This window comes from Pholcus phalangioides, unplaced genomic scaffold (assembly GCF_987345545.1).
Source record: "Pholcus phalangioides strain wild (caught in Gottingen) unplaced genomic scaffold, Ppha-v1.0 ptg000015l_1, whole genome shotgun sequence".
Taxonomy (NCBI): Eukaryota; Metazoa; Arthropoda; class Arachnida; order Araneae; family Pholcidae; genus Pholcus; species Pholcus phalangioides.
The window spans coordinates 51,956,387-51,983,961 of record NW_028301608.1 but is presented as its reverse complement, the minus strand read 5'-3'; the positions used below and the strand labels follow the sequence as shown (position 1 = coordinate 51,983,961).

General features: G+C 35.5%; 1 protein-coding gene across 1 annotated transcript; it reads left to right on the top strand.

The window, feature by feature from the left end:
- Positions 1-880: 880 nt before the first annotated feature.
- On the top strand, positions 881-26,021 carry Drep2 (DNA fragmentation factor-related protein 2). The gene is made up of 4 exons (XM_089243728.1): positions 881-1,094; positions 5,199-5,292; positions 5,926-6,096; positions 15,552-26,021. Exons 1-4 carry the CDS (start codon positions 1,083-1,085, stop codon positions 16,472-16,474), a joined length of 1,200 nt encoding a protein of 399 aa, XP_089099854.1. The 5' UTR covers positions 881-1,082; the 3' UTR covers positions 16,475-26,021.
- Positions 26,022-27,575: the final 1,554 nt, after the last annotated feature.

The window sequence follows — 27,575 nt, the reverse complement described above, 5'->3', positions numbered from 1 at the left end:
CGAAAGGAAGAAAGCAGAGTTTTTACGTGGACTTTTTTTTTTGTGCTGAGCTTTCAATGTCCCGAGAGGCAAGATTTCCGTAATAGCGATACGAAATGCGAAGTTGGTGAACTCTCCGTGACATATTTGGCTACTTTCATGCTACTCATATTTCCACACGAATTACAGCTTTGGCAACCCTAACAGGAATAATGATATTGACTAAATAAAAGCCTTGTTTTCCTAATGGGCAAGTTTTCTTCTCCGTGGGAAACGTGAATTCACGCCCAGCGTGACACACCGTCCAGGTATAGGGTATGGTGACCATACGTCCCGTATTTCCCGGGACAGTTCCGGTATTTTCTGTTTTTTTTTGGCCGTCCTGACTTTTTGGCAAAAGTGTCCCGGTTTTCTCGTATTTTACACGAAGCCTACTTGAATTTTTATTTTTTATTGAAGTCAAAGATTGACATTATTTTTCAACTCATAAATTATTTTATGATAAATACATCTATATATGAGAATACTAATCTCCCACATTTGCCTTGGTGAACGTTTTTTTTTTTTTTTTTTTTTCGTGGAATACATTTTAATCCACTGCAATTTGCAGTAATGCATCATTTCCCGCCATTGTGATTTTTCCTTAATTTCAACAATATTTGGCAACTTTGTTTGGTTTTGGCGTCGTTTTTGGTAATAATTGGCGATGGTCCCGTATTTGAAATCTCAATGTCCCGTATTTTTGAGGAAAATATGGTCAGTTTAGGATGGGACAATAAGTCAACGTTTCGGTCTTGCCATAGAGGTGACAGAGTCACCTAGTGGATGACGTAAGAAACTGAAACCGTGCTTGAGTTCGAGAGTTTCTACTATAGGACGGTCGGGGGGAGGGGTTTCCCGTTACCTTATTGTGTCATGAACCGGGGGGGTGATGGGCAGGTGAAGATCATCATCATCTTGGAGCGGAAAAAAAAGTGGGAGCAAGAGAGAGAGAGAGAGAGAAGAGGATGATGATGAGTGCAAAATAATTTCTCTGGAGAGGGTAAAAGATGTGCCTATGATTCAGAGCTAGAGCAAACCCCATTCAAGAAAGCAATGAAATAATGACATCCGCTGTGAGTACTGCACCACTGCAAATAAATATATAAATAAAAATTAACAGCACTGGCTCGAAATACCTCCCTTTGTACTGTGTGTGTATATATCGATGCATGTATATATATATTTATGTGTGTACATTCAGTGTCCCCCCCCCCCATCATCTCATATCCTCTTTTAATTTTACCTCTCAATATGCACCTCAAATATAATTATTTGCTGGAGTTATATCCCTAGAATATAGCCCCCATAGCCTCAATTGCCCATATCTATGAACTCATGAATTGCACATGACCAATGGATATGACTTCACATGACATGTTGTAATCACTATATTCACAATTTTACCACATTCAGTTATGCTTGCGAGTGTTTCCCACCTCGGCATGCAAAATTAACAGCTTTTAACTATTTGTGGGTGAAACATGTACTCAGGTCAAATTTTTATATTGATTGGTAATACAAACATGTGTATATTGAGTATCATGATGGTAAATTGTACCATGTTTGCTTGGTATAGCATTTGTTTTTTTTTTTTTCTTAATTTTTTTATAGTATTTCTTATCGGGGTTTTGTACATTAAAATGTGTTGAGTTTGAGGTCTTCATACATCGAAAGGTTGTGTTTGGAACCAACGTAGATCTTATGTTACATCAGTGAAACTCTCTATTCCAGCTATGCGCAGCTTAATGTTGCAAATATCCCCATAGCCTCGATTGACTATATCTCTGAACTCGTGAATTACACATTACCAATGAATATGACTTCACATGTGTGTTGTAATCACTGTTTTATTCAGATTCAATATGTGTGAGAATGTTTTTTACCACTCAAATAATTTAGTGGTAGGCTCTATGTGTGTGTAAAATGAACAGCTTCCAATGATTTGCAGTACATTTATTTCTGAAGTAAAGATGTTCTTGTGGCAAATGTTTATATTTATTGGTGATGCAAACATGTGTATTGAATATTATGAAGAGAAATCGTACTCTGTTTTTTTTTTCTGCAGCATTTCTTTTTCTTAATCTTGTATAGCATTTTTCATTGGGTTCTGTACTACTCAACCATACATGCATCTCACACACAATCTTCTGTGGAATTTATAAAGGAGTGATCAGTACATGCTGGAAATGTGTTCTGTTGGTGTATGTGGCCCTAACGTATTTATGTTGCCTGAGTTGTGTTTGTTTTGTGTTGCTGGTGGCTGGCATTTACCTTCAATATTTTGAATTAAAGATGGTAAATGCTTGAATTTTCATGGCATGTAAGTATCGTGTTTGAGTCTTACTGATGTCTATGGAGAGAATGTTTCAAATGTGAGACCGGGATCTCATTCCCACCGTAAACTTTGAACCCCCCCCCCCCCCCCCCGTCAGCAGGGTTCCGACCTGGATCCTGCTGATGCTCGCATAACCATGAGGTTTTGTACAGTTAAATGTATCAAGTTTGAAGCCTTCCTATGTTAAATGTTTTTGTTTAGAACCAGCATAGATCCCCTACGTTACATCAGTGAAGCACTCTATTCCAACCAGGGCCATAACTATGGACGAGCTGGTGCACCGGACAACGGGAGGGGGGTGTAAATTTCACCTTATAACCTCTCCAACATTGTGGGGGTGCCAAAATATGAGCTTGTTAGCTTGTTCCATCTAGTTGCAGTCCTGATTCCAACTATCCGCTTTATTAGTGAAGCCCAGGGTTGGAAAAATATTTGTCCTTACTGAGTAAGTGTTCCAGGGAATTGGTTATTCGAAGTCTTACACATCCTCCTCCAAATTTTTTTTTACTCACAATGCCATTCTTTTTTTACTTGCAATGGCTGCTCCTTCTACATTGCATGAGGCATCAAAATGTATGCTTGTCCTGGCTGACAAAGTATCTAGTTACGGTCGTGTCCATGTAACGTCTATAATACTTTGTATATTGGGCAAATTTTAATGGATGTATGGGCATATAACCTGAAGAGGTTTTTCTGTTTTTTCTATTGTAAATTAAGTGAGCGGGTATTAGCTTTGGCTAACAATTCTTATCATAGTTTTCTAAGTGTAATTCAAGTATTTTCCACAAGTATATTCCAAGTATAATCTCTTTCGATATGCCAAGGCTTGACAAATTGGGAAAAAAATCATTAGGGGGCAATTAAATATTTCAGAAGCCAAGTGTATTTTCTTTCCAGATCCAGTAATCACACACAGAAAATTTTAGGTGTCAATACCCATTTTTTAGTTGCCATAGCAACCTGAGATTTATTAAGCTCTGTAGTATTCAAATATAAACATCTATGGGAACCAATTTGCAGCTCAAATATGTGCTGCTGTACTGTACAGCCTTGTGGGCATCACGCTGGACTCTCATTTGGAGGATCCAGGTTTGAACCTCGTTTAGGGTACAGTGGCAGTTAGTTAAAGTTGATTTTCTATAGTTTTGCAACTTTGAGGCACGAATGGACGTCTGTCTCCCATTTGGAAAAATCTCTCCATGGAGAGCAGACAATTCAACATGATATATCTACGTAACATGAAAATCCAGACATTTCTATTTTCACTTCAAAATATAGAAAGCATATGGCAACACTAGTATGACATGAAACATTGAAGGACAGGGCTCCATCCCATTTCACATCTCAGAAATATACCGAAGGTTTCCCAAAGGATGCATGTATCTGGAAATTCTATTGAAGGCAAAGGAATATAACTGCCTCAGACAAAGGGGGAAAAAAATTATGTTATCATCTTGGAATATCTATGCAAACTATGTCAACAGGTGAACGAAATTATAAACATGTTATAAAATGATGCCATATAGCCATCCCTTTATCAACAAGAAACAATCATAATTCTGACAATGTAAATACATTAGGGCCATGCATATATACACACATGTTCCTGAATTTTTTCCAATTCATTAGAAAATTCCCATAGGAATGTTTACAAGCAGGCCCGCAACTAGGCTGGGGCCTCGAGCCGAATGGATGCCTTCACAAAAAATGTACACTGATTTTGCGTAATAAGTTGATAAGCATTTCATAACCCTTTCAAGGGAACCCCTCCCCCTAAAAAAAGTTTGCCCCAGGACCCTGAGAAGGCACGCTGCGACCCTGTTTATGAGGTGCATGTGTGGTTAGGAATTATTATTATGAGTGATTCAAATAGTGGTTCTTTTATGAGTTATGCTTCAATGTTTTACTAGAATTGGTTAAGCAATCATATGTATCAAATACCGTAATTTCCTGTGTAGTCATTGGGCTATCTAAGAAAATACTTTTTCTTTTTTAATTATGGCAGTATAACAATAATTTCAATGATTTTTTTTTTTAAATTCCAAAATAGGGTGAAATTTTTCTGATCTAAATATTTTATTTAATTTTTATTTCTCTTTTGTAACATTATTCCTGGAACATGTTTGGATATTTATTTCATGCCATTCATTCCACCGATCCACCCTCACTTTCCTCTGAAAGAGTTGTGGGAACAAATGGTGAAACCTTCTAATGTGGGTTGTTAGGCTTATTAACCAAAAATATTTAATTCAAGTTTTAATTCTTATGGGCTGCTTATTAGTGATGTCGCTCAGAGTCAGTGCCAGATTTTCTTATAAGCTCGACAGGCTGCAGCCTAGGGGCCTCAGAGATCTACAGAGGGCTTCAAAAATCTCAAACTGTTATTTTTTATGCAGAAATTGCTCAAAGATGAAATTTTAACACATTGAAATAGGAAATATATAATTTTATTGCCTTGCATTACAAATGTTTTAAATGCTTTTATCATATAATGCTTAATAGGGCCATGAATTACCATATATATTCAACACAAAAAAACAGGGACAATTTGTCGTTGACGAAGCTGGAGTTGAACATATAATGTGCCCCAATCATGAGTTAAACTCATGTCTTTTTTTCAGAAATCTTCTGTATTGGATATGACATACTGAGCTATGCAATTCTGTGGATAATACAGAGGAAAATAACCCTTGCTTCAGAAAAATAAAAATGTCATGCCTACATTTATATAACTTTGTCTGTTCTTTAACATTATCTACTATAATACTTTCAAACACGTTCGTGTAAAATGTTCAAAGTTTAGAAAATGATATGACATATAGTTACATTGCATCTTTTATAGGAATCCAGACAGCGTCCATATAAGGTATGGAGCTGTGATAGGCAGACAAGGAAAGCTGTTATAGCGTCAAATTTACGTGAGCTAAGAGAAAGAGGTCTGTTTTAAAACTTATTTGCTAATTTGTCTTACATGTAAAAATACATTTTGATATGATTTGCTCAATTCCTTTAAACCTAAAAAGAATGTGTCTCATAAACTTTCCATTTCTGAATTCATATTTTGCCATAGTCTTCCTGACCAAAAGCAACTACATTCCACTACTTTTGCCATACCTTGAATGTTCTTCTTGTGTGCTTTAAGATTTTACTTTTTGAAAAATATGGTAACAAATCCATATTTCAATGAAAGATTACAATAGTGGGGAAAATTGTTGTAACACTTCTTGTTATAAGCAAAAAAGCTCATTGATGTGATGCTTTGTAAAGGTATGTCTACATATGCTTACTTTTTTTGGCTGTGGGTAATGAATAAATATGCCACATTTCTGTTTTTTTCTTCCCCCCCCCCTTTTTCCCTCCACACACACCCTGGTTGCAATTGCAATGCCACAGTCTTTACTTTAAAAAATACAAGAGACACAACTCGTCTCTGGTGTACCATCCGTCCGTGGGTCCTCCCAACTTTGATGCTTGTCTAGATTATCCGATTTGCCTATAATTTTCTCAAATCGGCATTTTTACATGCAACTCGTGTTTCCTCTTTAATATGTTTTGTTCTGATGACTCAGGTGCTGCTAGACTCGGTTTTTCGGCAACTGATGTCAAGATTGTCCTGGAGAGTGATGGGACAGAAGTTGAGGATGACATCTATTTCCAGACAGTGGACAAAGACACTATATTTCTACTTCTCTGTCCTGGAGAGAGGTGGCTTCCTCCTGGAGTTGAGGCCCTTCGCGCTGGTGAGTCAAAAATTTCTGTCTTTTTTTTTCTTTTTCTTTTTTTTTGCTGAACACCAGAAATATCATCCCCTTTTTGCCAGAAACAAGAATGTGAAAATTCTTGGGGAAAAAAAACTAGGGAAATGGCATTTGAATGTCTATTCTACTAGTGCTACTCTATGGAGGATATTTTCTTAAAATGTTTTGTAACATGTTTTAATAGGGATACACATTCACATTTTTGGCAAACTTAAATACCAAAATAAGGGATCCAACCAGTTAATAAAAAAAAGTGAAAATTTGCACATTCGTGTTTCTGGCATAAGGGGAGACGATATTAGATGAGCACAGTGTTAAAATCATGTTAACTCTGATAACATACATCAAAAGTATATCTTTGTGATGGGTAGATTTGTCATGAAAAAAAACTTAATTGGTACGTATTTAAGTGGCTTTGCAATCGCTGTGTATGCATCAGTACAGTTCATTATTTTATAAATGTAATTCCTTTGTCATTAAAAAGATCAGTACATATCATTTTACTTTTGAGCTTCATTCACGCCCAGTGACAGTCAACTGACAAAGATTGAAGTATAAGAAAGTATGAGAAATTTTTGAAGGGATTGCATGGGCGGTGGGAATGAAAAATTGTGAATAGTTGCAAAATCCTAAAAATCACAGAGGATATACATAAAACAGCTTTTCAATGCAGATTACAATGGTTTTTTTGTTTTTTTTGCAAACAAAGATATTTTAATTTTTTTTTTCAGCTTAGCCTAAGGGGCTGAATGCTAGCTAATTTCCCCATTTCAAAACGTCTCTCCACAGAGAGCAATCAAGCCTACAACGTTTAAAAAATTTATGCATAATACCACAGGCAAAATAACCTGTTGACTTTTTTTTTCTTCCGAATTCGGAAGATAGATAACAGTACTGTTCCGTTTGCGTCTACAAAAATAAAGAATTCTGGGTTTGAATGAAAAACAAAACGTTAATGAACTCTGAATTGATCAGAGCACCCTCTATACCATTTCTTTTTTTGAACAGTGGTAACAACACACTATCTTGGATACATGTAGCACCGAGCTCCATACATCCGCATGAGAAAATAAAGAAAAATATTTAAAAAAAGGTGAACACAATGCCAAGTGAACACAAGTGGTAGTAACCAAGTGACACAAGTCCAGTGAACACAATCTGGTAGTGTGTTACCAAACTGTACATACTCCCTCCTGCCCTAATTAATTATTATACATTAAAGTCGCAAAGAAAGCTTGATGATCTTGGTGATAGTTCGCTTGTAAAGGCTCTCGCAAGTCTTCACAGTGACTACATGAACAAGTCCATCAGTTCCAGGGATGCGTTTCCACCATTTTAGCAGTCGGCCAGGTTGATGGTGGAAAGTTGCTCTCCTTAAGAACTACAACATCACCTAAGGAAGGTTGGGTCAGCATGCAGATTTGCAATGTAAGATTCACAAATAATAAGCAGACTAATTTGATGATCTTTTGGCGGAATGATTGATTGGGTGTTTGGCTCCATATGTTAATTTTGGTCGTTTAATCCTGTCTCCTGCCCGTAAAACACCATCCTTATCAATAAATGGATACAATGACCCAAGAATGCTTTTACAGTTCAATGGTCTTCCATTATGAATGCAATCAATCTCATTGTTGAAGGAACAGTCTTGAACCCACTGAATGATCACTTTCTTTACACACTCTATCTCAGCGAGCTACAATGGCTTCACAGTATGTTTCATGGTGTTACTGCCAGTGGGTTTTGTCCTGAAGCGTTTTGACAAAAACATGAAATAGTATGCAACAGTACGAATGAGATTTTGGACAGAGATGAATATTTTTCAAATAAATCGCTCAGGGTGTCATTGATAAATGTAGCATACAAGAATATTGGATTCATACTTTCCTCATGTATAGGTGATGATTTCAGCAAGTTATCATTTGACTTAGGCGGATCACGGAGAAATGGTGATCCATGCCACCAGAGTTCACATTCTTGCAGCAGCTTAGGACTAATTCCTTGAGACGCAAGAGCAGCCGGGTCGTCCTTTGATGTGACATGATTCCACACACCTACTAGCAGCAAATCAAGAATTTCTGAAGTCCAGTTGGCGACAAAGATTTTCCATCTTCATGGACATGATGACAACTAAGACAAAACCACTCTGGAATCAGTCCATGCAAAAACTTGAATGTCTAGTAACTTGATAAATTTCAGCACCGATTTAAACAGCTGAGCTAGCAGGAATGCACCACAGTTCAAGCTTTGGGATTGACAGTTGTTTTGCAGGTGCCACCTAGTCTTCAACACAAACAAAATGACCTTAGTATGCTTAGAATTTCCTTAGCAGTAATAAATCATAGCAGCATAAGCTTGAGCAGAGGAATCACAAAATCCATGCAACTCCCTAATGCTGATACACATTGAGGCACCTTTAGCACATTAATTGCATTAAAATGAGCTTGAAACTCAAGCTATTTCTCCGTTACAAAATTGGATAATTGATTGTCCCAATCACATTTCAAAACCTAAACTTTTGGTAGAATATTTTGATCCATACTATACATGGGGATATTAATCCCATTGGATCAAATATCTGAGCAGATTGTGAGAGGACTTTGCATTTCGTCAAGGGAACATCAATGTTCTAACAGGGTGTGAAGAAAAATGCATCATCCACAGAGTTCCAGTTCAATCCTAAGACCTTGGACTGTTCATTGCTCTGTCAATTGTAATATTGTGCTCATCACAATCTGCATCTAGTGCCTTTAGCAGCGATTGTGAATTTGATCTCCACTTACGAAGCTCAAAACCTATGATTCGAAGTAACAAAGACAGGTGTGAGCACAACAGCTTGGCATCATCAGTGGTATCTGCACCAAATAGCAAATCATAGAATTCATTTGAAATGATTGTTGCTGTATCCGGAAAATCCTCTTGACTTTCAACACTTATTTGCTTCAAGCATCTGGTAGCCAGAAACGATGAGCAAGACAACCCGTATTGACAGTGTCTAATTTTTACGCAGCGACAGTATCAGAGGAATTGTCATGTCATAAAATACGCTGATATGATTGATCAGGCAGAGACACAAATATCTGACTGTGCATTTTAGCAATGTCTGCCAAAAATGCAAATTTGTGAAGTCGAAAAGTCAGCAATATTTCAAATATATCACATAGGAGTTTGGGACCAACACCAAGAATGGAATTCACGGAGAGAATTCTTACTAGCACATGAGCCATCGAAAACAACTCTCAATTTAGTGGTTTAACTGGAATGCTTATACACAGCATGATGAGGAAGAAAAACTTCTGATCATCTAGGATCATCGAGCAGTCATCATCAGCATGTGACCCAAATCCGCATATTCTGCAGAAACGATCCATTGAAAATTCTGGGTCGTGATTGAATTTTCTTTGCATTGACTACAGACGCAAGAATGCAGAGTCATAAGAATTTCACATTGGGTTTGTAGATTGGAAGCTTGCCTACAAAATTTTCCATTTACGTTGATCGAGACATTTTTCTAGAAATGCCTTTCACAGAATTCCTCCTTCAGAGTTAGTTCAGGAACCTTTACATAAAGAATAGATTCAATCTCCCAAAACTGTTTCAGTTCATCATTCATGCTGAGATTTGTGACTGTCAATTCAACAAGTGAAGAGACATTGTTGATTTTGCCAGTAACTACCCATCCTAATCTCATTCTGGGCAATGGGCTCTTTTTGCATTCATCACCTGACCAGGAAGAATTATCGAGAAGAAGTGATCAACCCCTATGATTAAATCAATATCACTGGGAGTATAAAATGTCGGATCGGCCAGCTTTAAACAATCAAGCATCTCACAATCTTCGAACTTGATCACCGAAGATGGTTGGAGAGCAGTGAGTCTCTAGCAGAAAAGCATCCATGCTGACCATTTCGCATTATCATATTTTGATGTTATGCACAAACTGACAGTTTCTCGAGTAGTGGCTGGCTGAAAAGATGCCAACCCAGTTACTGGGACATGAAATAAGGTGAATATTGGAAGGCCAAGCCTTTGGGCAGTTGATTGAGAAATGAATGTAGCCTGAGACCCAGAATCAAGTAGAATTCTAACACGTTGACTACGGCCCCCCAGGCAGTATGAACAGCCACTGTGGTGGTCGAGTGGTCATAGTGACGGACTCGCATCGCGGGGACCCGGGTTCGAGCCCCACCGTCGCCACAGTGGTGGTCGGCTGAAGTTGGTTTTCTGTGGTTCCCAACTTCGAGGCACAAATGAGAGCCGATCTCCCCGTTAAAAAGTCTCGCCACAGAGAGCAACAGGCCTACAAACAGTACAAATATTCAGTCACTACATATCACTCACTTTACTTCTGAGATATAGATGGCAGCACTGAAAAATCATACACAACACTAGATACTCACTAAGACTGTTAGGTACACACACTTACACTTCTGGCACAACTCATTAGGTAGTAAATTGCCTATGGCGATAGACCTGAGTTGTGCTCTGTTTAAAAAAAAAAAAAAAAAAAAAGGCAGTATGAACTGATGCAACTGCAGTAGGCAATAAGGTGATATAGAGAGAAACAATGTCACTCTCCGCTGTACATACGAAGTACGAAAGCCTGGATAACCAAGCAGAGATCGAGATGTAGTTCCGAAAGAAAATTCACATTCCTCTGTGGGGAATCAAACCACCGATCTCTCACTGTCTGGGCAAGTGTTCTAACCATTGAACTACAGAGGACAGACATTTTCATTCCTTAGAGCATATGTATGCATGTGTATTCAATTCCCCACAGAGGAATGTGAATTTTCTTTCCAAACTACATCTTGATCTCTGCTTGGTTATCCAGGCTTTCATACTTCGTATGAACAGTGGAGAGTGACATCGTTTCTCTCTATGTCGCCATCTGGGGGGGTTAACGTCGTAAGAGCTATTAGCTGAGCTAGGAGGCTGTCCATGTGCAGTCCCGTTCAACATTCATATATAATATCTCCCATAAAAACTCTTGCAACAGCGGAACCTTGTTTATACGACGTTCAAGAGGCCTTTGACAAAATGTCCTGTTAATGTGTCTTTTAAACTAAGACTTTTTAAAGAAAATGACTTCTTCCCCACCCCCATCACATACACACAGGCTTATAAAACATTATAAAATTCAATGTGTTTAATTGCATCTCCAACTCTTATAAAAAATATATTTTAATAACACTTGAGGGGAAAAATAATTAAATCTAGCATTTCAAACTTGTACCTTTCAAATTTTTACAATGTGGGGACTTTCTTACCATTTGAGGATAATGCAGGAAGAATAAAAATTCTGAAAGAACATATGACCATCAAAACAATTAAAACCCGTTTCTTTTGAACTCACCGCGTCTGTGTATTCGCAGAAATAAGCAATAAATGAATCACTTAAGAGTCCACTCTAAATGACCATCAGCTATCTCACTGGCTATTTTCGTGTATGTTAGCAATGATCCTAAAATTCATGGCTATTGCGGTGACAATGTGTAGGAGAACTGCTGCAGCAATGTGTTGTCACTGCATACAAAAATTTTATGCATGTTCGACATTTTTTCAAATGATTTGGTGTGCAAGTCGAAGTGAAAAGGTAGAGTAATTGAGGTTTTGTGATGTATAAATGAATTATTTTAACATTAAAATGTATAAGAACATATTGCGACATAAGCCAAACATCATATGAATGTGAAAGTCATATAACTATATTCCAAACAACGTATAAACGAGGTTCCACTGTATTTCCCTTTTTTCTTTCTTTCCCTATCTGTGATGACCTAATCATTTGATATTTGAATGACGTCAGTCTAAGTTGTAGGATTTTTAATTTCATTCTTGGCCTGTATTAATGCTCAAAATATTAATATTTACTTTTTTTGAGTGACCCATAATAATTCCGTTGGATATTTTTATATTTTTGTGCATATTTAAATGAGAAGAATTAGTGGTAATTTTTTCAAAACTTTTAAAGATCACACCAATCTTTTCGAGGATTACACCTTCCGACCCTTTCCTTATGAGTCTGCAATTTTAAGGCAAGATGATATGATTCAGATTCGGATCCCAGCCGAGCCCTAAAAAAATGTTCCGTTCGCATCTGCAAAAATAAGGAATTCTGGGTTTAAATGAAAAATAAAACTTTAATGAACTCTGAATTGATCAGAACACCCTCTACCATTTCTTTTTGAACAGCAGTAACAACACACTATCTCAGATACGCAGAGCGCCAAGATCCATACATCCACATGAGAAAATAAAGAAAGCTATAAAAAAGGTGAGCACAATGTCATCTGGTAGTGCATTACCGAACTGTACAAGTACTTCTTAAACACCAGCGTTTTGCTTTACCTGTGAACTGCTACAATGTGTGGTTTAGTAGTAATAGTAGCCTCAGCTAACAAGTGTTTTAGTAGATATAGGTGCATGGGCACCAACATAAGACAACTATGATGTAAGCTGAATTTTTGCGCCAATCATCACCATAATTAATATCACTCAAGCCCAAATCTGCTAAGAAATAAAATTTCAGATTTTCCTCTATTTTTCTTTCAAGAAGTTTTTGAGCCATTCCAGTCTTGAGCTACGAGAAAATTCATCAGAGAAAAAGTCCAGACTTGGACATTTTCAGTGCACATTGTGTTTCTTAGCATCAAACTGAATGGTCTGGACATTCTAGGAGCTTATATTCTTCCATTTGTCTATGTGAGAAATAAACTGAATGCACCACCGTAAAGGGAGACACCTATGAACCTGATAAATTTTTTTTTCTCTATTTAAACTTTTTCTTTATTTATTCTATTCTATTCACTTGAGTGAGTTTTATCGTTTTATAATGCTCCTCTTATTGTTTTTTAAGACTTATCTTCAAAATTTGAGTATCTCCTAGAGCAGAGATCTTCAACATTTTTCCAGTCACGAGCACTGCCTGTACCTATCATTGAAAGAAGAGCACCCTTATGGCAAGTTAACATACAAATGCATGAAATCAAGATGATTTCAGTCCTTGAATGCAATGGTGCTTAATTGAAAAATTGTTCAAGTACTCGCGAGTGCCAAATCAGACACAAGCATTGAGCTCTCTTGACACTTCAGGGAACAACAGGTTGAAGATGCCTGACCTGGAGAATAATTGAATATTTTTCCATAGAAACCTCTATGCCAGCGGTTCTCAACCGGTGCTCCGCAGAGCCCTTGGGGCTCCTTGTGCCCTCTCCAGGGGCTCCGCGGCCACTCGAAGAAATTTAAAAAATAATTATATATGTAAATAGTAAAAATAAATCGGTAACTTTTATGAATAATTAAAAAATTTGGCTACAGGGCTCCGCCATAGAATTTTTTTACTTGAAAGGACTCTGTGAGTCAAAAAGGTTGAGAACCACTGCTATGCAAACACATTTTTATCAAATGCAATTTTAAACAAAGTATCTTCATTATCATTATATTTTTGTCATATAACCAGTTTTCATACAGTATATTTATGTCATGCCAGTCAATCAAACACATCGTTCATTTCATCCTCTTTGAACATTTTCTTTAATTGAAGAAAAGCTAAATCACAAACGTATAGGAATTCTGAATTCCATTTTTGTGATTTGACCTTTGGCTAGTCAAATTTAACCCCTCTGCACGGATCTCAGTATGTGGTATGTCACACGTGGCAGACCCCATTTGTAGATCATTGTTCGTCATGCTCCAGTATCTCAATCGTGATTTTTTTTTTTTTCCGCTACACCATCATACTTTCTTAATATCTATGGCTAGCCTTGTTCTCTTAGAAGATTTGAGTCATAATCATTCTCTTCGACTAAATTTCTGATCTGGCTTGAAGAGTTTTTTTTTTTTCATTGTTATTATTAGGGCTTGGATTTTTATGCCCCTAAAGATGAAACGTTGCTGCTGATCGGTAAATTCAGGTTTTTCAACCTATCAGCAACAATACTTCATCTTTAGGGCATAAAAATCTGAGCCGTAGTTATTATATTTATGTGGTATAGAATTCTACATCCAATTTCAGAGTTCCTTACTGCCAAAAACCTTTCTTTAAAATTTTCTTTAGCTTTAAAATAGTGCATCCCATTTAAGATATTTACTTATCTAAATATAAGAATGGGTTAAATGAGAACCGAACAATTGAAATAACTTGGTTTACTTTTGTATAAGTGTGGTGAAATTTTGTGTAGAGGTAGAGCAGGAGGGATAAGGAAGGCATCCCCTACAGCAGAAGGGACGTCCTAGGTAGTCACGTGGAATTGTGATATATGCTTTTGGTTAGCCAAGCAGTATCATCCAATGGGCAATCAGTTCTTTCATCTGTGTCTGTGGAATGTTTATGAGTAAAGAAGAGCAACGTGGTGTTCATTTTTAGTGACAGAAAGAGTATGAGTTTGTGAAGGGCATTAGTAAATGAGGGCAACGTACACATTGAACATGCGTTGTCATTGACTCTCGTGCAGGACTGCCACAATCATTTCCACGAGGCATGGCAATTTGTGAATGATGATACACAATCTGGTTCAAGTCACCTTATCACGGGCGCTTTGGTGGAAAAGGTTGACCAGGTAATCAACTCAAACAGACAACGCACAATAAGGGACATCAGCAAGAAGGTGGGAGTGTGTTTCGATTCCATTCGTGCCATCATTACAGTGGGAAACGCTTGTGTCAGTCGTTCACATGAGTCAATGACATTGCATGTTCTAATGAACATACGCCACCTTCATTCGCCAGTGCACTTCGCAAACTTCAGCTCGTAAATAACACCAGGTTGCCGTTCTTTACTTGCAAACATTTTGCTAGACACAGTTGTTTTTTCTCCAATTTCCTGTCAGCCAACTGCCAGCACACATATCACGTGATTCCATGTAACTACCTAGAGCATGCCCATTCTGCAGTAGAGAGTGCCTTCCTTGCCTCCTGCTCTATCCCTACACAAAATTTTGCCACACTCGTACAAAAATAAACCAAATTAAAGCAACTGTTCTATTTTCATTTAATCAATCATTTTATTTTTCCTCATTCGAGAAGTTTTCTTACTTGATTTTGATATAATTATATTCCCAATTACTATCTATTGAGCAGGCTCCACTGTATAATGTTGTATGCATCCATGTATGTTATTAAAAATGTTGATTCTCTCCCCGATTTTTATTTTTATTTACTCAATGATGTTCTTTGTTTTTGCTTGATGAGTTTGCATTTGGTTTATTTATTTATCGTCTTTAAAATTTATTTTTTCGAGAAATTTGTTTTCATTTTGCACGTGAAGATTGGTTCGTTTTTGGTTTCGAATTAACTTTGGTTTACCATTGGTTTGTTTTAAAGGTTTCTGTTGGTTAATCCATTGGCTGCCCGTTATGGATTGTTTTCCTTTTGGTTGCTGTGATGTTAAATTGTTTAAAAAGTTCCAGTTTGAAGTTGTTGTTTAATTTATGTAGCCATCACTGCCATTCCGAGGATAGTATGCGAGGCCCTCAACAGCATGGAGCTTATCGACAAGCAGCCCTCCTGGAAGATCATGGATAACAAGGGCCGAGTAACCGTTGTTCTACACTGGGATCAGCGTGATCTTCGGCAAGCCCGAGACAGCAGAAGGAGGCCTGGGGAAAGGCCTGAAACAGTATGGAGAGTTGAAGTCGTTTCACAAGAAGTGCAAACAGCAGACACTGCCACATCTATAGATGGCTCCGTTACTAGAACTCCCCGTGCCAAACTCACATTAGAAGGTCTTGGTCCTAGGCCTCCCTCGCGGATGCTGCCACAAACAGAAGAGGAGGCAGAAGCAGCTGCTGCAGCTGGCTTCAAGGAAGGAAGTCCAGATCATGACCACTCGTTGTGCGACTTCCACTGCTCGGCTCTCCACGAAAAAGGTGCTCAAATTCAAGTGAATAAGTCTGTTGCTACCTCGCCTATACAAGAAGTTCCAGAGGGAGCAGCAATCATCACTGCCACATCTGCAGCAGGATCTGCTGCAACCGGCCCAAAGAAAGGACCGGGTAAAGGTCATGTCCGCTTTATGGACGTTACTCAAGAAAGTAAAATTCCTGCTCAAGATGAATCTGAATCGGACACAGAGAACACTGCCAATGAAGAAGAGCAGCTCTCTGAACGATACCTTCTATTAGTTGATCAACTTTCACTCGAACAGAACAGACACCTCAGTGTCAAAGATATAGGTATTATTTTAGAAAGGCTTAGTTCAAAAATTGTTGATGTTGACAGGCTGGAAAGAGAAAGAGAGAGTACAGACGTACACAACTGGACAATCAAGGCCACAATTAGAGGTGAAGTGCTGAGGGAGATCGGGGTAATATATAACGGACAGTATTATGGAATAATGGAACATCCAGGGTATTTTTGATCTGTGGCCTTTGGGTAACATCTGAATGTATGGTTTGTATATTAGACCACATGTAATGTGCTGTAGCAACATAATGTTGCAATTAGCCACTGTGGGTCTGAAACCGGAAAAATAATAATTCACCAGTGGAATGGCAAGATTGTATAAGATCCGAGAGTCTTGCCGCTTTGTAGCTGAGAAGCATAGAATTAAAGTCTCGTCATCTTGAAGATTCAAATACGCTATGTAGCTAGCAGCCACTGCCAAAAAAAAGAAGAAAAAAATGAATTTTATATTATTAGGCATAATGTTAATTCATGCTGTCCCCTGACCTAATTGATTAATTGCTGCATGATGAACATTGCTAATTGCGTGCATGGACAATATTGCAATTGATTTTTCAGAGTATGTGCAGAATTTGAATTGCATCACTGGCTAAAGGCATTCTTACCCTAGTGCAGGTCACATATTTCACTGTAGAGTTACTTGTTATGTGCGATACATGATTCATGATGTATGTTGTGTGATCTTTTTGGTGTATTATTGCATGTTATTTCCCCCCAGTGTAAAAAAAACTCATTTTGTTTATAGCGAAGTGTGTCATATACGTATATTATACTTATTTGTTTTATGTATGATGTTGCTGGTTTTCTGATAGTGGAAATATTGGTCGGGGGCAGCATTTGTTATTGATTTTTTTTTTCTCAAAGAACTCCATTCAACTCTATCACACACATACTCATCCAACACTGCCATTGTGACTGATAAAGACTGGTGTTGAATTTTTCATCCATCTTTTCTTTTTTTTTCTCCCCCCCCCCCTCCCAGTTTCTCTGTAATGTGGGGGGTTCAGAAATATATAATTGAAATATGCAACAGAAAATCTATATATATATATATATATATGAGGTAATGAATTTATTTGAATGCATTTCCTTTTGCCTTGCATGTGATTTGATTCATTTGTTTTAGTTTTCATTTTTCTATTATTATGTGTAAATATTTGTAAATAGCTCAGGTTGCTGCTATAATGCATTGTTGATAGATTTTAGTATAATGTTGATTATTAAAAAAAGAAGAGAAAAAAGAAATTAAATTATTAACCTTGGCGCCTTTTCTTGGGGGGAGAGAGATGTTGATAGATATTATGGATTATAAGTTTTTGCTGAAATCATCCCATGCCTTGCATATTACATAAATTCGGCAGATAATTTCATAAGGGGAGGTATTACATGACTATTTATCTTCCTCTAAACGAAGCGTGTTTATATGAAAAAATGTCATTCATTAGAAGTCTAGAGTAATATATCAAATGTCATATGAACAAAGTAAAAAAGAATTTTCTTTCATTTTGTTAACGATTGAATGCAACAAGTATCTTTGTTGAGTAGCAAAAAAAAAAGCGTTCCATTGTTAAGTTTGAAGTTTGGGTGTTTCGTCACTGTCAGTGCGCTTTGCAAATGCATATATATATATGAATATATATACCTAGATATAGATATATAGATCATAAAAACATGTAGCTGACAATCTTAAAGTTGAAGTATTATGAGTTAATATGCACTCAATAAATTTCTTTTACGTAATATTTTCATAGATCACTGATAACAGAAGAAGAAAAATCATATTAAAATGATGAACATTATGATTTGTTAAATCTCTTTTGTTTAAAATTCTGTTAAAAGCACATTATAAACAATGTTGAAATTTTTCTGTGCCAAACTATTTGAAGATTAAGTACTCGAGCATTTCTATTTATGTACCTACTCATATCATGTTGTTGAAAGTCGAGTTTCACAGTCAAGAGGAAAATCACATAATCCTATCACTTTAATATGCCAAAAAAAAGAATAAATATTTATATGTGTAGATCTCAGTGTGTGCTAAGACAGAGTATTAAAAATGTATATATTTTTTTGTAGGATTCAAATTTTATGAAATATATCTGTGTGGCAATTATATGCCCAAATCATTTTTTCTGATTGTCCTGTTTCTTGTTTTTTTATTCCCATTAAACATTATGTGATTGATTAGGTTGTTATTTCTCTTGAAAAAGACAGAATCTGTGGAGTTGAAATGAAAATATGTGTAAAGAAATGGAACTGAAAGAATATCAATAACAGTGAAGCTGAAAGTGTTTTTTTTTTTTTTCATTAAATGATTTCTTAAAATTAAAAAGTTTACATCTAATCCAATTTTATTTCCCTTTTTAACTAAGAAAATTTACAGTGAAAGATGTGGTAGATGGTGGAATTTTGGCAGAGTTGCCAACAGAATGTAATCATGTTCCAAGACAGTATACACCTGATTTTTTTTCTATGCTTGAAGAACTCTTAGATATAACCACCTTTGTTTGGCCTGCAATAGGCCTCATTGATTGCAGTATAATCAGATAATTTGAATGATTACATCACTTTTCATTCAACTGTGACTTTTAAAATATTTTCTAATGCTACAATAGTTTTTTTTTTTATTTGAAGCTTAATTAGTGTTAAATCTGTTAGAGTTGGAGAAAGTATTAATGAAGTATTCTGAATTATTTATTTGAAACTTTTGTCGCATGAAAAAAATTTTGAAGCGTTATTGGAAGAATAAAAATTATTTACGCATTAGCTTTTTCCTCTCGAGATTGCAGTTTTAGGATATATATATATATTTTCTCAACCAAATTTTAAATGAATATTTCGTAGATTATAATGGAAAAAATTCTTGTCTATATAAGAGTAGGTCCTATCAGTAGTTGAAATTTTCTGCAACATGATAACAAAATGTGCTGTATTCTGTTCGTGCATTCGTTTTTATTTCTCCTCTCAGTTTGTTTTTTTTCTGTTCTGATGATAAGAAATGGTCAATCTTGAAAATAACTATTGAGTAAAAAATATTTCTGTATACATATTGTTTCAGTGCCAAAATATTGTGTTATGTGCCAAAAACACAAACATTTCAGTGTGTTATGTTCAAGTTTTTTATCAATCTTGATTCATTTGAACAACATAATGATTGAAAGGAGAAATATTATACAAATTGCAAAATTTTTCAATCCAAATGGGGGAAAAAACAAAAGAATTTTACTTGTGTGAAGTATTAAATTATTTGTGTTTTAACTTAACCAAATATTCATTTGCATAAAATGAATGCAAAAAATCTCCCAATTAATTATAATCTGAAGATTTCAATTTTTCTTAATATGAGAAATAATAATGCCAGAGCACTTGCACCAGGTTTTTGTTCAATAGCTATGTATTATTCTTAGGGATATACCTGCTGTGTGAGAAAAATCTTGTTACCCAAAGTCACGATTTTTCAGAACCGACTAGTATTCTATGTTTTAAACTTTTTTAATACATTTTTACTTAAATCCTCATAAAAATTTCAAAAAAAAAAATTCACAAAGGGGGTTATTGTTATTCTCATTCAAAAATTTTGTTGTTTTTTAAATTCTTTTCTTTATACAATATAAGTAATAATATATATGCTTGACTTTTCCTTGGTGCATTTGAAAAAGTTTTTTTTTGTTCAGTCTATCTATTGTTTCAAAGCAGTTGCTGAATAGAGTTTTTTCTGGTAATTTTTTTTCAAAGACTGTTTGTGTATGTAGTGTTTTGTTTTTGAAAGACGTGCTGAAGATATTATTTTCTTTCTTTCTGGAAGTGTTTGTGTAATTCAGAAGGGGTTTATCTACCTCACTCTATCTGAGTGATATTTCCAAGTTTTAATGATTGAATCAATTTTTATTACTTTCATGAGAATTCTAAAGAAACACAAGTAAATACTTTTACTTTACCAATTTCCAGGAACAAGTAATTGATTGGCATGATTTTGGAAATCGGGCGAATCAAAGTTAGGACTGGGCTTGATTGATTTTTTTTTTATATCTGAGTGGTTAGTGTTATGATTTTCTGAATGATGACTTTCCCTATTTGTGGACAGTTTTCCATTGAAATTAAAACTAATATATGAAGTTTCTTCTTCAGCAGCAGAAGACAAAAAATAAAAATAAAAAAGATAATCTTATACAGGGTGTCTTGTGAGTCCTAATTCGCCCTTTATCTCCTCAACCATTCATCATAGAGGTATGATTTTAGTTTGAAAAATTCTCAAAATGTGATTGAGAATCACTCTGTACCAGTTTGGAGAATGAAAATACAATGTCATTAAATAAAAAATTAAATTTTTATACAGACACTCTGTCCTCAAAACTCAATTAGAAATTTGTTGCATTGTTTCTCCTGAGGCCAAAAAAAACGTGTTTTTAAGTGCAATATTCTCTGAGATATTAGAATTAAAAAACAGGTGAAAAAATGGGAAAGAATAGTGTAAACGTGGAAAGAAGTATTGTTTGTTAGTTTATATGCTGTCCTTTCCTGAATTTCCTCCGATTTTTCAATTCAAATATCTCGGTGAATATTGCACTTAGAAACATGGATTTTTTTCTTTGGCCTCAGGAGAGACAAAGTAACAATTTTCTAATTGAAAGTTAGACAGGGGTTCATACAAAAATTTAGATTTTTTTTATTTTATGACATTATATTTTATCTCTCGAAACTGGTAGAGAATGATTCCTGTGAACACATTTTGTGCCATTTTCAAATTAGAATCATACCTCCACGATGAATGGTTGATGTGATAAAGGCCAAATTGGGACTTAGTATAGTGGATTTAGGGTTATACCCTGTATAGTGGATTTTTTCCCCATCTTTTGTCTTTTGCTATTAAAGAAGAAACTTCATACAGTTCCAAAATGTGTATAGCTGTCATTTCACAATATTTTGGTATATCTACGTTGTCTACATATCTTTATTCTTTCATCCAAAAGGTAATCTCTTTCAAAGACTATAATGTCATCTTATACAATTTTCACTCATCTGAATGAGCTTTTACTTGAATGGCTAAGAAGAGATTTGAAAGAATTGGCTCATAATGGTTTCATGGATCACTTATAATATCATACAGTGGTAGTGAAAGCAATGAAAGCTTATTGAGCTTTATTAAGGATTAATTAAGTTTTTCTTAGATTGATCATAATTTTTTTACTGAATACCGCTTAATAAATTTTTTCACAAGTTTTTCTATTTTATTCTCAAAAACAGGATTATTTGAGAGATGGCTTATATGCATGAAAGGAATGTTCTTTTATTGGGGGGAGGGGAGAAGTTTGATATATACATAGAATGTGTTGAGTAGTGTAAAGTTGTTGTATTTGTAAATATATAAATAGTATTAAAAGTTATTATAATGAAAAAAAAGCAAAGAGGCATTTATTGTATGCATTTAAACGAGTTGTTAGTTTGTGGTCCTTCCAATTTTGAAGTCTTAATCCTTCAACTTTAAATATGGAATGGGTGCGGTGCTATACATTTGCTTTCTATCGAGAAAAAAAAAAGAACGAAACTGCTTTTTTGTAGAATAGCATTAAATCTTACAGTAATTTTATGTATCATATTCAAAATCCTCTTCCTTCTGTTCAGATGTTGAATAGTAATAGAAATTTAATATTGACGCAACAAAGCTCACGGGTCATATCATATGTTATGCAGTGGTTTTTTCCTCTTGAATATGTTTCAGTGTTCATGTATTTTGGTAAAACTGTTCATTTTAACAAACAAGCTTTGAAAAAAAATTATATTTCAATAATACTTTGAATGATAGTTTTACACTGATTTCCAAAAAGGCAATGATCTTTTAAACACCAAAATATGGGAAGTGCTTCTGTTTAAAAATGGTTTAGGTGTTTTTGAATTCTGATTCTTATTAAATTATTCAAAAATTTCATGGCATTCTGTCTCATTCTAGTTACATTGTATAACATGCATTATAATTTTTGTCGATCATGAATCAGCTATATCATATAATTCTGTTACTTTTAATTTGTTCATAATAATAGAAAGTTGCTTCAATATACAGTAATTTTCCTATGTAGCTATTTGTTTCTAGGAACAGCTTAGCTGCCTGAAACACTGAATACATGAGAGTTTTCGTGTATTAAATTTGTTTTTCATCCTAAAGCAGAATATGCCGAAAACTGCAACATACGTTGCGAAACAATCAGTGCTGCTGCAGAACTATCTGAAAGAGTTTTATGTGTAGAAAACAATTATGATGGGAATTTTTACCGCAGAATAATTCCAGTCAATTGTGGGCTCATTGTAGAACAATGCAGAACATTCCCCTTTGGGGCTTTTCCATTTTCCTTCAGTTTTATAATTTACTCATAGGTTATCATTATAAATTTTCTAACACAAGCTGTTTTTTTTTTCCTCCAATAATTTATGAATTTGGCTCCTGTCTCCAGTAAAGTGAATGAATCCAAGGATGATGTCACTCTCCGCTATCCATATGAAGAGACTTTTTTTTTGGAAAAAAAAAAATTCAACTGCCCCTGCGAGGAATCGAACCCAGATCCTTTTCCGCTAGGGCATTCACCCAAAAAAGTGAAAGGATGTGGGCTCGATTCCCTGCAGGGGTAGTTGAATTTTCTCTCTTTTCAAAATATATCTTCGTATCAGCCAGCTGCTAAAAACCTTTGTAAGTGAATGAATGTCAATTTTATTGAAAATCAGGTTTTAGGGAAGATGACTCATAAAATAAAATTTTTACAGTCTGTATGTATTTAATTTTGCAGACACAAATAGGATCAGCTAGAAAAATGTTTTTTTTTAATAGATCATTTTCCTGATTTAGTGCAGTTTTGAATAGAGTTAAGTGCATTTATATCAATTTATCTTTGAGCATTGTTCATCAGTAAAAAGCTTTTAAGCTTCTGTGAGAAATTAATAAGCTGTATGCAACACTATAATGAACCATTTCGATAATTGTCCTCATATGTGTCACTAATGTCCATGTAGTGGTTTTCTACCAAATGCAGACCCAGTGTGCATAAATGGGTGTTTTTCTTTCTGTAACTATTTTTCTAACCTCATAGACTTCAGTCCTGACTTCAACAATAACACACACATAATCCCTGAAGTCAAGACTAAACTCCTTGAGATTTAAAAAGAAAATATTGAGGAATATCTAAAGCCCAAAAAAGCACCCCCCCCCCCCATGTTTGTGCATACAGTCTGAAAGGGTAAAGATGTTCTCCAAGTACAAAAAAGAAAGGTTATCAGAAATTATATCGGTATCAAAATTCTCAAAAAATGAAAATTTTCTCAAATTTTTTCCAGTGATGCAATAATATTGCAGACTGATCCCAATGATATTCATATCCTTTTCTCTTGAAAGATGGTGATACATCATATCCTTTTTCATCTTTTCTAAACAAAAACTACATACATTACTGTTAACGACTACCTTATCAATCTATGCCTTATTGCATCGATGAATGCTGATTCATTTAATAATTTGTCATTGAATGCTAAAATTTTTATTAATAGCCAATTCCTAAAATTCAGTACATACATTGCCAACTTGACTCAAATAAAATTTCTGTGTGTTGGAGCAACATAGCTGAAAATGTATTTTTGCCTTGTTTGATAAGTTAACATTATAGGTTTGGTTGAAGGGAATTGATATATGTGGTAAATAATGAAGAAATCATGTTCATAGCTAAAGATTAAATGTTAAGTGGTTTTTTTTGTTTTTTTTTAACTATGCTATATAATAGTTGTTTTTTTTTCTTTGTCTATTTTATTGAATCAGAAATTGCTGCTATACACATTTGTGATCGTTCCTGAAATCATACAGACTAAGCATTTATTATTTTTGATTTATTCACCTGCTTTTAGGTAAATCACAAAATTGGTGGGGAGGGCGGGGAATAGAGAAAATGTCATTCACCAACAATCGAAAAGCGTTTTTTAACGCTATATTTTCATGATATGAGCTAAGAATAAGTTTTGCAACCAGACTTCGAACTTCAAGAAATTATGATTATGTTAGGTGATCATATATAGCTGTCACTATAAAGACCTGATTTACAAATCAGTGTGTCCTAAAGACCGACTTTTTTGCTTAAATACTTGACATATGATGTTGTATGTGTGCAGCAGTTTCTGGTTGAGGAAAACCACGAGCGATGTTTATGTATACTATCCAATCTGTATACTTTTACTTTGAGGAGAAATTAAATCAATGGATAATTTTTAGTTTGATGCATTCGATAATATATTGTGCCTTGGGATTTTAGGGAATTTTCAACTTCCTTCCCCCACCCCAACCTCTTTTTCTTTTCCTTTTTTTTCAAATTTAGTTTTCAGGTTATGTAGTGACTTTCCATTCACCTGTGAAATGTCGTATTACGCACAGGCATGACCATTTGCCAGGTTTGGTCATATGCAATTCTTTTCTCTTCTGAAAAATGCTCAAAAAGTCTCTCTCTTTCATACCAACCTGGTACATGATTATGTATTTGACTGTGCAATTATGTATTGATTCTCGAAATTAAACGAATAAAATTTGAATGGGTAAAAAGATGTTAGCTTTTTTTAAAACATTTGGATGTATCATTATTGCCTTTTATTATAATGAATAATAATCCTGTCATCATAAGTCGATGCATTACTCGTGTAAATGGTTATTTTAGCTCCATTGAAAAAATGTTGAAGATAAAAACCGAGCATGTGTGTTTTTTTAAGGAAAAAAAATAACGGATGCCATTTATCTAATAATGCGCTTTCTTCCTGTGAGTCGTATATTTTTTAAACGATCTTTATATAGTTGCATGAAAGTTATAAAATCCAGTGATGTGTTCACTCGCTGCATATAGTTGAATAAATGACAATGGCGGATTTTATATATATACATATATATTCTGTGGTGTATTGTACAGCTGTTTAAATGTAACCTACCCGGTGTTCGATACCCAGTGGAGGGGAGAGAGGAAAAAATGATCAAATATATATTTTGATCATGAAATGGTTACGTAAAGCCTTTTTCCATTGCCACTCTGAATATGTTCGATTTGAATGGTGACATAGCTAAACTTTAAGAAGCAAGAATGTGGTTTTTTTTTGTTTTTGTATTCATCAGAAAATTCCTCGTAATTGAATCAGAAATGAAATTAGACTTGAATGACTTGCAGAAGAATGTTTCATAGGTTTTAGTTATACACGCTCACCACTGAAGTCAATTTATTATTTTGATACAAATATCAGTTGCTGAATAACTTAAAATAATAAAATCTTTTCCGTAAAAACTTCAAGACATGTCATAAGTTCCATCAATGATTTTCTTATTGTTATTGTTTGAAATTACATACTTCTCTATCTTATTTCCTTATTTAAAAAAAAAAAAGTTTGCGCTTGTGCCAAGAAACGATTGAATTGTATGTAGAGTTTTTACTGAAACCTTGTCATCTTTTAATTATTTCTGTGTGAATGGGAAATGTAAAAGGGGAAAATATGTTGAACGTGCACTTTCTTTCATCCTACGAAAAGACGATGTGTCTCATATGTTGCGTTTTATTCAGGCGTTAATTTCTTTTTTAATTCCTTGCAAATGGTTGAAAGTTGCACATGAAGTTTATGTTTTCTGTTTTGTTTTTCCTTTTCAGTCATGTATGAAAGTCTCTTCACAGAGCCTAGATTGCGCATGGTTTTTACATTAAAAAAAACGTGCCATTGTCAAATGTTTCTCTTGTTGTGTGCCGTTCATTTTCGTTATTTAATACAGTCAAACTTGATTGTAACGACGCCTCGACTATAATGTCAATAATTGGCGGTCTTGGCCGATTCTCATAGAGAATAATGTTAATGAGCCTCGGTAACGTCGATGAAAACGCTAAGAACCTCGGATATAACGACACTTTTTTTGTCTATTTTCTGATTTCGTTTTTATGGTTTTTCCAGAGAAACTCCTATAATTGATCGATGATTATGACATTTATGCGGAAATCCTAATTCTCACAAGCACAATACAGTGAAACTTCCATAAGCGCCCTCCTGTATTCCGCGGCCAGTTTTTCCTCAATGGGCTCCATAGACTTAATACAGAAACCACCCCGATTTCGCAGCCACTCCTTTATACAGAGTATAGTATGTAGATAAGAGTTGGGAAAAACAAGTTTTTGTGTGAGGTTCCCCCGCCCCAAATGTATGAAGAGCTGATAGTCGTCCTTGTATAACCTTATAATCTTTAGCTTTAATACTAGGCGAAGTGATTTTTTCCGAGGTCCTACCAGGCAAATTTGCATGCTTGCTTTCGAAAATTTCAACCGGATTTCATCTTTGTGAAGCCCCTAGGTCGTGCCCGAGTAAGCCCATGCGTTTAGATGGCACTGGTACCTCTTCGGATTTTCTGTTCATGTATGATAGAAATAACGTTACATAGTAAACATTTGTAAATAGAATGGTCACGATCTATGGTGTGCTTGGACTTACTTGGCCCTTTTAAAAAGAGCGATCTCTGGCTTCATCAGGCAATCCTGATTCCCCATGCTTTCCCTACGGACACGCTGATCATGCCACCAGGGACGGGCTTAAGTATTTTGCGGCCAGGTGCGAAAAAACAATTGCGGCCCCTCTCAACAGAGGTTTTTCAATACTCCATGGGTACTCTGGTTCCCGAGAACGACTGTAAAACTCCTTCGTAGTCATATAAAAATTCCATTTGGCAATAAATATGGACAAAAGTGTCCGCTTCCCAGTGAAAAAATTGCAAGTGCTTCCCCAGGCACTCGAAAATTTGGGGCTCTCAGGGCTAGAAAACCGATTGTCTCCTAAAACCTTAGAGGCTCTCTATCTTGGACTGAATTTTAAGCTATTGCTTTGCTAAGAAGTTGAAGTCAAAATGTAATCAAAACATTTTTATCCCCTTTTGCGGCCCCAAAAATTTAGCGGCCCGGTGCGCACCCTTCGCACCTGCCTAAGTCCGGCCCTGCATGCCACCTCCAGGGATTCATATCTCCATGATAACAAGCATTACACAGAAACAAACTTCACGTTGGGTTCATAAAACGTTACATGCACAGGTGTTCTTCGACCACCTGCTTATATCACTTCATTCAGACAGCGGCGGGCTACGATATCGATCTGTTTAAAAAGGCATGGGGCCGTATTCACCGACATGGTTTGATCTGTAGTCACAATTTTTATGTAAGAGATCAACATAGATTGCTTGAAAACCTGAATTTAACCAATCCGTGTCGATCTCTTATCAAAAAATTGTGACTATAGTTTAAACC

Bases quoted from the DNA above. Each gene is read 5' to 3' on its own strand.
- Drep2 (XM_089243728.1), top strand. The intron at 5,293-5,925 runs GTCTGTTTTAAA...CTGATGACTCAG, and splicing joins ACGTGAGCTAAGAGAAAGAG to GTGCTGCTAGACTCGGTTTT. The intron at 6,097-15,551 runs GTGAGTCAAAAA...TAATTTATGTAG, and splicing joins AGTTGAGGCCCTTCGCGCTG to CCATCACTGCCATTCCGAGG.